This window comes from Zea mays, chromosome 7, assembly GCF_902167145.1.
Source record: "Zea mays cultivar B73 chromosome 7, Zm-B73-REFERENCE-NAM-5.0, whole genome shotgun sequence".
In the NCBI taxonomy this organism is placed as follows: domain Eukaryota; kingdom Viridiplantae; phylum Streptophyta; class Magnoliopsida; order Poales; family Poaceae; genus Zea; species Zea mays.
In genome coordinates, this window is record NC_050102.1 from 102,198,892 (window position 1) to 102,211,282 (window position 12,391).

The window sequence follows — 12,391 nt, forward strand, 5'->3', positions numbered from 1 at the left end:
CTGCACATGTGGCTATGTGCGATGTGTGTCAAAGAGTTAAGGCTGAACACCAAAGACCAGCTGGACTACTGCACCCACTTAAGATACTCGAGTGGAAGTGGGAAGAGATTAGTATGGATTTTATTACTAGATTGCCTCGCACCCAGAAAGGATATGATGCTATATGGGTGATTGTGGATAGATTGACTAAAGTGGCTCACTTCATTCCTATCAAGACTACTTATAAGTGATCTCAATTGGCTGAGTTATATATGGCTTGGATTGTGTGCTTACACGGAGTGCCAAAGAAGATCGTGTCTGAGTGAGGTTCACAGTTTACCTCAAGATTCTGGAGAAGCTTCCATGAGAATATGAATACCAAGTTGAACTTTAGTACGACTTATCACCCTCAGACTGATGGATAGACTAAAAGGACTAATCAAGTATTGGAGGACATGTTGAGAGCTTGTGCCCTTCAGCATGGTAGTAGTTGGGACAAGAGTATACCTTATGCTGAGTTCTCATATAATAATAGTTACCAGGCCAGTCTAAAGATGTCACCGTTCGAGACTCTGTATGATAGGAAATGCAGGACTCCTCTATTTTGGACCAGACTGGAGGAAGACAGTTCTTTGGACCTGAACTTATTCAAGAGGCAGAAGAACAAGTTCGTATAATTCGAGAGAATTTGAGGGTAGCTCAGACCAGACAAAAGAGCTATGCTGATAATAGAAGAAGACCACTGGAATTTGAGGAAGGTGATCATGTGTACCTCAAGGTGTCACCACTTCGTGGAATGAGGAGATTCAAGATTAAGGGCAAACTGTCCCCTCGCCTTATTGGACCATTCAGAGTTTTTAGGCGAGTTGGAGAGATGGCCTATCAACTCGAGCTACCAGATAATATATCTGATGCGCATAATGTATTTCATGTGTCTCAACTTAAGAAGTGTCTCCGTGTCCCCGAGGAACAGTTACCCATGGAAGAGCTTAGTGTTCAGGGTGATTTGACTTACACGGAGTATCCTGTCAATATTCTTGATACATTGACTCGAGTTACAAGGAATAAGGTGATAAAGATGTGCAAAGTGCAATGGTGTCATCATGGAGAAGATGAAGCAACTTGGGAAAGAGAAGAAGAGCTTCAGATAGATTTTTCCTCATCTTTTCCCTAGTCTTTCCTAAATCTCGAGGACGAGATTCTTGTTAAGGGGGATATGATTTGTAATACCCAATTTGTAAATTGTAATAGATAATATAAAAGGAGACACCATTTCACTCCATCTATATGTGAGTTTGACCTTTATGCATCATCACATGTGAACACCCTATGTAAAAACAAATAATTAATAACATATAAGCCACTAAAATTATGCATCATGCTGGTTTTCATTTTTTTGTGTGCATCTTGTGACAATATAAACATCATATGAAAAGAAATATATTAAAGTTCCAAAGTGGAATTTAGAAATTAAAAGAAAATCTAGAACTTAGCAGTGGAGAAAGAAATACTATAAAACACAAAATACATCCATAATTAAATAAATTCATTCCACTGGTATGTTCAAAGTTAATATTTAAATTGATTACAAATTTTGCTGCGGGATTTGAATTCAAAAATTTCGGATTTGAAGATAAAAGGAAAACAAAAACAAGAAGATAATAAAAGAAAAGAACAAGAGCCATGGGCCGAAACCAGCCGGCCTAGTTTCTCCTACCGCGCTACCCTGTCACTGTGATGCGCGTCGATAGGTGGGACCTCGACGTCTGTCACTGCGTGCGCCTATCTCTTACATGTGAGCCCGGCGCGTCAGAACCTCCTCCTCCAACGGACTCACGCGCAACTGGGGCCGAGCTTTTCGACACGGGAGAACCAGCGCGAGCTCCGCGAAACCGCCGCTGACCGAGCCCAACCGTAGGAATAAAACCATGGGGCCCTTCCGTTCCCCCTTCTGCTATCTTGCGCAAGAGCCACCTCTCCAGCAGCCTCCCCATGGCGAGCACTCTACGGTGCCTGGGCTCCTTCGCCGTACGCTGGAGTCCCTGCGCGCCGGCCGTCGAACTCTCTGGCCATGGGTAGGTCGGCACTAGCGCCTGGTATGCTCGACACCGTCCAAGCAAGTGTGGGATTATTGCCGCCAGGCTTAATCTCCAGGAGCGGGCGCCGGTTCGGCCTCGACAACCGGTCCAGTGGAAAAGGGAGCTCTAAGCAAGGGATTCCCAGCCAGCGTCCATCCACCGCCCGGGGGATTGCAGGGCTGCGAGCGTCGCAGGCATCGGCTCCAGCTCCGGCTCTGCCGCCGTGGTTGATTCGGACGCAGGGCGAGGTCGGGATTCTGGGCGCCGCCGCGTGGAACATCGCCGGTGACTACCACGGCGATCGCGGCCTAGGTCGTGCGCTGGTGGGCATTAGGTGAGAAGGCATCAGCCAGATTTGGGGGAATTCCTCACCGAAGATCAACAGTGCCGCCGATCCGCTGCTCACGATGACCGTCTCTGCCACTACTTCGACCACCATTGAGGTATCCTCAATCTTGTCTGCCTTCATCAGTACATCCCCTAGAACCCAGTAGAACTTGTTAATCGGTAGTGTTCGGAGCTTAATTGCTCATCGGCGCAGGGAAATCCATTAGTTCCGCCGCGGCTTGTGGGCAGAATGTTGCATCACACTAATCACGGTGAGGAAGCCTCCCCCGAGTTCGCGTTGTCCTTCTTCGCGTATTACCTTAACGAGTCGAGATTTGGGGCGCTTGGCGGGGCTTTGGTGCGCTCTGGCGAGCCTTGCCACCGTGGGCAGGGTGCCTCCGGCGTAGTGCTGGGTCGGGGAGAGAAGAAGATCCCTAGGCCGTTGATCCGGTATCATGCGGCTGTGAATAGAATACATGTATCCCTTGCGTGAGTGATCCAGTCCATTAGATGGAGATCAGGCAACTGGGGTTACTAGCAGGGTTGGGCTATTGGCGCCAGTGCGGGCTATTCATGACCGCCTGATGAGGATCCGACGGCTAGTATACATGGATACCGTTTCGTGAATGAAATTTTGTTAAAGACCCCCTGGAAATCACAGAATGAACCCGCGGTCCACGTTAGCTGTTCACTGAGCCTGTGGAGTCTTGTGCTAGGCCCCTTGTACTTTTCTATAAATGAGGCCCGGTCCAGTGCTGATTTAAATGGAATAACTGAATTGAAAAATAGTTTTTTTAATACAAAAATATATGCTAGAACTTGATTAAATCATAGAAAATCCATTTTTAGTCCAAATTGACCCATTCCACTTTCTAATTTTTTGTAATATTTTTTTCTATCAACTAGAGTCTCTGTTTTGTCATGAAAATAGTAAGTAAATTTATTTCCCACTTAATCCTATTTTAAGCACATAAAACCTTTGGAAATTCATAACTTAAAATCTATAACTCCAAAAATTATGATTTATAATCCTAGGATTTTATTTTAATGTGTAGATTATTATTATGTATTTTGTTTACATGTTTGGTGTGATGTTAATTTTCGCTATATACTATGCTTGTTTGTATTGTGGCGAGTAGAAGAACCTGTGACTGAGGATCCTGGTGACCAGCAGATAGAAGTAGCTGAGCAGGAGCTCATTGAAGGCAAGTTGTGCCCTTGACCACTTTTATACCCAATAATGTTCTTTAATGTCATTTATTCATGCATAGGTTAATTTTTATGGGACCCAATAGGTCACCCTAGATTGTTCATTCCTTTTTACCTTGTTATCCCTTAATCACATGGGTAGTTTTGCTATTGCTTTACATAGTTTTGGGATAATCTTTCATTATATCCATGTTCCAATTCTTTTGTTATTCTATTTATGTTCATGTCAAGATCATTAATGTTAATTGGAACATGGAGCTTAACTTGAGAAACACATGCCACCACAAGGGTTTAATGGGTCGCCCTTAGCCAACTAACTAGGAAACATAGTGGAAGACTACCTTACCCGAAAGGGGCAAGGGCAGTAGGGGATTGCATGCAAGGAGGTTCTCGGGTTGATTTTGCTGCGATGGCGGTCAGACGGGGGATTCTTGCAAGTTCTCTTCCCATAAACTGTAGCGGGTTTTCGGAAGCTAGTGGAACTTTGTAAAGGCCTTGTAGTGGATCCCTAGCCATTCACCTCGGCAGTGTCTAAGGGTCTAGCTAACCCTGGCGACATGGGATACACGACTTGTGGGTACAGGGTACAACCTCTGCAGAGTGTAAAACTGGTATACTAGCCGTGCTCGCGGTCATGAGCAGCCCAGGACTCTCTGATGATTGAATTATGGAACTTAAATTCAATTTGTCATATGCATTGCTTGGGATTTGTTATTAATTTTGTTCTATTATTATTATTATGGTTTGGTATTTACTTACACTTAGTAACTACTAATAAAATTTTGACCAACTTATTAAAAGCAATGCTCAGCTTTAACCCCTGTCATTGATCAGCCTTACACATCACATGAACTCTCACCTTTGGTGAGTTCATGTCCACTGGTTCCCCACAACTTGTTGAGCTATGATCATGTGTGAGCTCACCCTTGCTGTCTCACACCCCCCCACAGGAGAAGAACAGGTGGTTCAAGAGGAGCCACAGGGCGAGGAGTTTGATCTAATCTAGGTGGTGTTTTCCCCAATTGACTTCTGCGCCAAGGACGACCCTTAGTTCGTTTTATATTTACTATTTTATTTTGTAATAAGACTTCCACTATGTAATAAATGCTCTGATTATTGTGACATTTATCTCTATACACTCTGTTATTATATATGTTGACTTCTTGGCGCATGTATGAGATGCACCCGGCTTTGTTCCTTAAAGCCCGGGTGTGACACCCCCGTACTTCTATTTCTTCACGATTCAAGTCCCTAGCTATGCAATGATCGAAAACATGGCCGAAGGCGCATGTACTCATCTTCGGTGACGTGCTCTGGTGGTGCTGAGCGCACAGACACCATCACGGATGGAACCCGAACACACTCACAGGCCTAATTCGACCAGAGCGCCATTAATTCGTAGCTGCCCGCGACAACGGCAGAGCAAGATCACCGGCATGCCTTTACCGGTTTACCTGAGCTGGTCATGTTTAATCTAGGGATGTGGAACGAATCAGTGACCTACTAGGGTTATGGTGCTTGCGCAAATTTGGAGGGAGACAACCAGGAACAGCCGGTCGACGTGAGCTATGTCCGCGGCGGCGTTCCCAGACGACGACACGACGTTCCATAAGCTATGGTACGGTAGCGTTCCATTGGTCGAGACCGGAGGTTTCACTAGCACCAGAGGATGTAGAAATGTGGACCAAGGGACATGAATGGACCTGAGATCGGCTGGCCACGACGCGATGCCTCACGACGGTGTTCCCGACCGATTTAGGGAAAACGGGAATTTGTGAGCTATGGTGGATGATCGAGAGTTAGGAGTGGTGCGCTGGGTTCATAACAAGATAGCAGAGCAAGGAGGGCACTCAATTTATGGAGGCCGACTGTGGTTGCTCCGAATTTTGGACGGGATGAACTCACGACAGGGAAGGGGTGAGTCACCGGAGCACGGCTACTGTGGCGCTAGTGGGGTGAGGACTCAGCGCGGTAAATGGGATGTCCACTGCGACCTCTTGCGACATGGTAACACCCATAAGTACGTGGCACAACTGTGAGGAGCGGCGAACTCCGGTGATGGCATCTCGGCCGATCGCGTGGCAAGTGGCATTGAATAGTCTGGTGATAAGGCTCAAGCTCTCCTCCACGTCGAGATCTTTTACCCCCCTGTGTTGTTCGTGCTATCGCAGCATAAATCTCCCAGGCGAGCCTGAATCGTGGCACAGAAATCACCGGCAACAAGGTTCAGAGAACCTGAGATCTTATTCAGTCCACTGTTCATCACTGAATTGCTTCGTTCAGCTGCCTGACAGAGCAACTTGAGGAGCTATATTCTTCGATTTTCATGTGATGAACTACCAATCCGACTACATCAAAGTTGTTTCCCTATAAACCAGCTTCAACTTTGTCACAGAGATCTTGGTCATCTACTCACTGGATCAAGCGTAATCCGGCTCCAAAGTTGGTCGGACACCACTGTCAGTCTGTTTTCAGATTAGAACACTATTGACATCCCGACTTCTAGGGCATTTTACTCCAATTTTTGTACCATTATTGGGCTAGGTCACTTAATCAAATTTTTACTACTATGGTAGCTCTACAACCTTGTTGTGGTGACTTATGACAAAATCCTCATAGATCAAGAGATATAGGGGCTTGAAGTCGGCCTGTTAACACTGTTTTTCAGAGTCAAGCATATGGGTGCCCTTTGCTCTTTTGCAATTTACCCCAAATTGCTCCACAAAACTTGGAAATTCCCAAACATGAAAGTTGCTTATGTTTTGTTACTCTATCACTTTGATATATACACTTTGGTCCAAAAGGGCATCGGAATTAAAATCACCCCCTAGAGCACTAATTAGGGTTTTAGGGTTTCTAATTAGGGTTTTGAGTGTTCTAGGGTACATATGATTCTTAGGCCCTCTAAACTTAGCCTTCCTTGGACATTTCTACTAACTTGTTGAAATCATTCCTTAGTGCCCATTTTCCAAGGCCATAGGTCCCTAATCCTTAAAGGGAGATACTCTAACCTAAGGTCAGGAATCCCTTTTTCCAAGTCAGAGCATCACATCACATGTTTGTATTGAAATATTTGCCTAGTGGATTCATTGTAGGTGTATCATACATAATGAAATGCCAATGCATATGATGTCATGCCAAAGTTTTAGTTCTCGTAACACCAGGGGTGTTACACGGACGGTCCGTGCGTGCACATGAGTGGCGGTGTTCGCCAACGACGCTTGGATCTCGCCCCTAGAGGGACCCCGTTAGGGAGGTGAGATCCCAAGGTTTGTCTTGGGATTGACAGGCCACCCAAGACGCCTCTAGACGACATAGAGTCGCAGAGAGATGAAAATTGAGATGAAGAAGGCTACGTTACTGGCTACTCTTAGGGCAAGAAAGTAAAGAAATTGAGAAACAGATTGATTGGTTCGATTGATGATACGCGCAATCGGTCGTACCACTTCATATATATATAGGGGGTCCGGACCGGTTTCTAGGCGTTTTCCCAATAGAATATGTGTGTTTAGATGGATAAACACGCATGGAAAAGAGAATAATTACGCCTAATCTAATCTAATCGTGGACCGTCCGCAGCTAGGGTGGACTGTTCGTGGTTCGGACTATCTGGCTACAGGGCCATACCGTCAAACCGTGTCTGGTGCCACAAATGGTGCTCAACACGAAGAAACTCGTGGCAATTGAAGCATTCCAAATTACACACACGATTTTTCAACTCTGCTCGGTGCGTGTATATATATACTGTATTTATATATTACACCTGGGTGCATTCAATATAGAGAATGCACCCAGGCCGAACTTACGCGCCAGGAGCACCTAGTCCGAGCCAACCTACGCTCTCCTCGTGTACAAAACAAGAGAAAGGAATTAGATAAAAATGAATTAAAGGAAAGGAGGAAGAGGTTAAGGTTGAAAGTCCCCTTGTCTCCTATTCAAGATGAAGAAAGTGATGATGAACAAGACCCAGAGTTTGCTCCTGCCGGCGATGGTTCTGGCGACGACAATGTTGTTATTGTTGGTGGCGATGAGAATAAGGGTACACCCAGCTGAGTTGCTCATCAAATCGTGATTTGCAGGCCCTGGCAACTTCAGTCTGCACCAAGACCAGCAGTTGCGATCATTGTTTTGATTAACAGATTTTTGGACATAGTTTTATAGAAGTTGCAATCACACCAGACCAGCAGTTGCAATTACAACATACAGCAGTTGCAATCATTGTTTGTTTAACAGATTTTTGGACATAGTTATATAGAAGTTGCAATCACACCAGACCAGCAGTTGCAATTATACCAGACAACAGTTGCAATCATTGTTTGTTTAACATATTTTTGGACATAGTTATATATAAGTTGCAATCACACCAGACCAGCAGTTGCAATTACACCAGACAGCAGTTGCAATCATTTTTTGTTTAACGGATTTTTGGACATAGTTATATAGAAGTTGCAATCACACCAGACCAGCCGTTGCAATTACACCAGACCAGCAGTTGCAATCATATTTTTTTAACAAAATTTCCCAGAGTTATTCAGTACTTGCAATCACATCAGAGCAACTCAGTAGTTGCATCCACACCACACCAGCAGTTGCAATTACAACACACCAGCAGTTGCAATCATTTTGTTTATATTTTTTTAACAGATATTTGGGTAGAATTATACAGCACTTGCAATCAAACCTAATGCGGGGTTGCAATCACACCACACCAGCAGTTGGAATCATTTTTGTTTAACAGGATTTTTACAATCAGACCAAAAAATGCTAGAGGATCGACCCCTCCAGCCACAACAATCTCCAAGGATTTAGGGGAGGAGCATCGAGGCGATTCAAGGTGCGGTAGCGACGGTGGGGCCATGGATCTAGAGTTAGAGGATCGGAGGAAGGAGGAGTCGGCGGGTCAGGGAGGCACGGCGGCGGGGGACAGGGAGGCGCGCTGACAGAGAGGCACGCGGCGGCGCGGGGACAGGGAGGCGCTCAGCGGCGGCGGGGGAGAGGGTGGCGCGGGGACAGGGAGGCGCGCGGCGGCAGCGGGGGTAGGGAGGCGCGCGTATAGAAGGGTCGAGGGCGTGCTCTTATGGGGAGGCGTGCTTAGGGTGTTAGGTGCTCTGGTCAGACAGGGAGTTTTGGGGTCTGTACATCCACAAACTAAAATACACATGGGTGCATTTTAGTGCCGCCGTGTATATATATATATGTATATATATATATATATATATATATATATATATATATATATATATATATATATATATATATATATATATATATATATATATATAGGGAAGAGGTAATGGAAGCCCTGGGCTTCCCCTACTAATGGAAGCCCCAGCCAGGACGCGGTCGACCCAGCACCCGCGTGCTTGCGTCAGCCATACAGTCGACAGCCAAGAATACAGGACGATAAGCGTAAGGCAATATACGAATGCATATATATATGGATAAAGATGTGTAAACCATGCATAAAGGAATCTTTTGATGCCTGAATCACGTGGAACGAATATGACACTGTGGACAGCGTTTACGACTGCATAATGACATGTACTTGACAGCATAAATCATGCAGTATGTGGTTCTGGTTCTGGCTCGGGCGGATTCCAGCGTAAACCGTGAGCTAAAACAGCGTAAATGAGTATAAAATTTAGCGTAAATCCTATATCTGTTTTGTAACAGCAAACGGGGCCTAAAATTACGGCGTGAAAATCGCGTCTAGCCGATCATGCGCGGGTCCTGGCTCGAGCCGATTCCAGCGTAAAACGTGAGCTAAAACAGCGTAAATGAGTACAAAATTTAGCGTAAATCCTATATCTGTTTTGTAACAGCAAACGGAGCCAAAAATTACGGCGTGAAAATCGCGTGCAGAGATTCCAGCGTAAAACGTGAGCTAAAACATCGTAAATGAATACGAAATTTAGCGTAAATCTTATATCTGTTTTGTAACAGCAAACAGGGCCCAAAATTACGGCGTGAAAATCGCGTGCAGCCGATCATGCTAGGGTTCTGGCTCGGGTGGATTTAATCATAAAACGTGAACCGAAATAGCGTAAATGAGTACAAATTTTAGCGTAAATTGTTGATCTGTTTCGTGACGGCGAATGTGTCCCAAATTACGGCATTAAGTATAATAAGACTATATACCATATTACATATTTTAATTCACTGAAGCTAACTAATACATGCCAATCAACAATTAATGACACGGTAATGCTTCTCTGTTTTATTCATTATGCTTCTTGACAACACAGAATGTTTATCCAATTCTCTGCTAATCATTGTTAATTACAAAAAACAATATCAATCATTGATTTGGCCTGCAATTTCAAAGAACTTTATAGATAAACAGTACTCATAATGTCTATAGCCATGTGAACTCGTCGTCTTAAATCTAGCTTGTCAGTGTTCTTTTGAAGTAAGCAGAACTCCCCCTGTGACATGGAAACATCAAAGTGTGATATGGCATAAGGGAACAATAAATTATTTGCTCTTTTGTGCTTGTAAACAACTATAGAAGTTATGGACCATAGATTCACAAATTGCAGCTTCCAATCGTCTCGGCATTGTAAACATCTTAGCCTAATTTGACTTGAATCTTGAATAGTCCAGAGCGCCATGTTGCACTGCACTTGCAGGACATCCACCTCGGTGCTGATGACGTTCTTCTTGAAGACTCAACATAATGCACACGTGTTAGGTGCCACTGTGCCAGGTGAAGAGTAACGACGATGAGCCAGGTGCATCCTATAAAACAAAACAATTGAGTTATTATGTACACTGAAACTTGAACTAATTGTACACTGAACACGGGCTCTAAAAGTCTGAAACAGACTCTAGTATTAATATATAAGTTACTAGCAACATATAGTTGACAATTTCTAAACAATTGCAGACTTGCATAATTATCTAACAAGGACTCCCAACTGATTATAAAGGGTGAAAGAGAGACATAGCTCTCCACTTGCAGCTCCCTAAAATGTGGTCAGTTCAATTGACCATCAACACCTTATTTATTTCAAGTTCAGACGAATGTGTTTTGATTTTTCAGAGAAGTTGTCATCAAATTGAACTTGTTGTAGAACTAAACTGTATCTTAATATGATTTATCCATTAATTTATCACATGTTTTAGCACAAAAATATTGCTATCAGTAGAACTATTAAAATGGACAAAAAGGTAATCATGAGAAGGGTGGTTATTTTACTTGAACCGATTTATTAATTAGCTAATAGATCTATTTCTTTCAATTAAAAAAATCTGTTAAAAACATCACATTTTTTACTCCTTTTATACAATTGAAACATTGTAGATACGCTACAATGGTGTCATCAATAATTTCGAAAATCTTTGCATAATGGCACAAGTCATTCTTGCGCTGGCGTTTGTGATTCTGAATATACATATTTAGCAAGATTAACTATTCAGAATCACTCTCCAACAAGAAATATGAAGTTTAACTATTGCACACTTAACTGATATTAAACAATATATCTCAAAGCAGAGTATTTACTTCTATAACACCTTAGAGGCCTAAATGATATGAAACTATATATCCCAACTCATAATAGACGATCTGACAGGACGCTTCTTGCGCTGGCGTTGGAAGGCTCTGGTGCAAGAAAATGACAAGGAGTTTTAATAGATAAGATTCAATACTCACCAATGTGATGTAACGACTCCTGCTTCCAAAATCAGACCTACCGCTGCAAAAATAAAAAATCAGTGCATGCCATAGTCAACACCCACCTCTTTCGGAGTTTCAGAACAACCTTATTGCAATTCTTGAGCTTGCATGTAGCATGCGGCTATTGGTTTTCTGCCAGAACCTCGCCGGCACGCTGATGCCCTGACGCGGCGGATCACTGGCTACCGAGTTGCTACCAGAGGAGACGATGTCGGTGTCAGAGGACGCGTAGAGGTCTGGAGCGGCTGGGTCCGACGACGAGAGAGATGTCGTGGAGTCGAAGGCCATAGAGCGGCGGAAGAGGTGGATGGCGGCGAGGATGGAGTCCTTGCGGTCGAGGCTGCAGTCAAGGCTGCGGGCGAGCAGGTCCGACGCCTTGGGCTTCGCCGCCGGCCATCGTCCCGTCGGCCGCGCGTTCTCGGCCTTCGGCACGGAGAAGACGCTCTTCCAGCGCTCCGCCATGGATCTCGTCTATGGGGACGCTTGTCCACCGCGGTTGTGCTGGCTTCGCTGCGCTCCCTCATGTCGTGCAACCGTCGCCACTGAAACCCTAGTCTCAGCCATCGCGGAAAGGCCAAGTAGAGCGGTAGTTTTTATACGATGCTACATGAGCGTAAACCTGTATATAACTAACCGTAAACATTATAGTGAGTGGACCGGATGGTGCGCGTGGTCAACCAGGCGGGCGGTCGAGGCTTCCTATAATTAAACAGAGCCCAGGGCTCTAAATACTATATATATATATATATATAGGCGGTATACTATTTGGCTAAATATCTGATGATACTATGTCAAATTTGTACTCCCTGGATTAGTAGTGAATCTATCCAGTATAAGAGCAAGCATGATATGATTTTGATACCAACATTGCGAAAGCGAGGTAGTAACAAGCTCGAAGCTATTTGAGTATTGGGCTATGAGCGATTCATTTGATTAGATCGGATGGTTAGAATCATTTATTGGAGTGTCTCCCTTTGTTCCTAAAAAATATTCACTCTCATCCTATAAAATACGGCGTACGTGTTTTTACAAAAGTCAATGTTTTAAAACTTTGACCAACAATTTAGCAAGAAATATATATTTTTAGTGTATGTATGTTATATACTTGAATTTGTATTCA

The 12,391-nt window shown here is 44.1% G+C and overlaps 1 protein-coding gene across 2 annotated transcripts; it reads right to left on the reverse strand.

The window, feature by feature from the left end:
* Nucleotides 1–9,787: 9,787 nt before the first annotated feature.
* Nucleotides 9,788–11,868, reverse strand: LOC103632639 (uncharacterized). Of its 2 annotated transcripts, XM_020541323.2 has the most exons (3): nucleotides 11,357–11,868; nucleotides 11,248–11,290; nucleotides 9,788–10,331 (listed from the first exon to the last, which is right to left on the reverse strand). In XM_020541323.2, exons 1-3 carry the CDS (start codon nucleotides 11,731–11,733, stop codon nucleotides 10,281–10,283), a joined length of 471 nt encoding a protein of 156 aa, XP_020396912.1. In that variant the 5' UTR covers nucleotides 11,734–11,868; the 3' UTR covers nucleotides 9,788–10,280. The 2 variants fall into 2 exon arrangements, with proteins under 2 accessions (XP_020396912.1, XP_020396913.1); XM_020541324.3 differs by lacking the exon at nucleotides 11,248–11,290 and having other exon boundaries at nucleotides 11,334–11,843.
* Nucleotides 11,869–12,391: the final 523 nt, after the last annotated feature.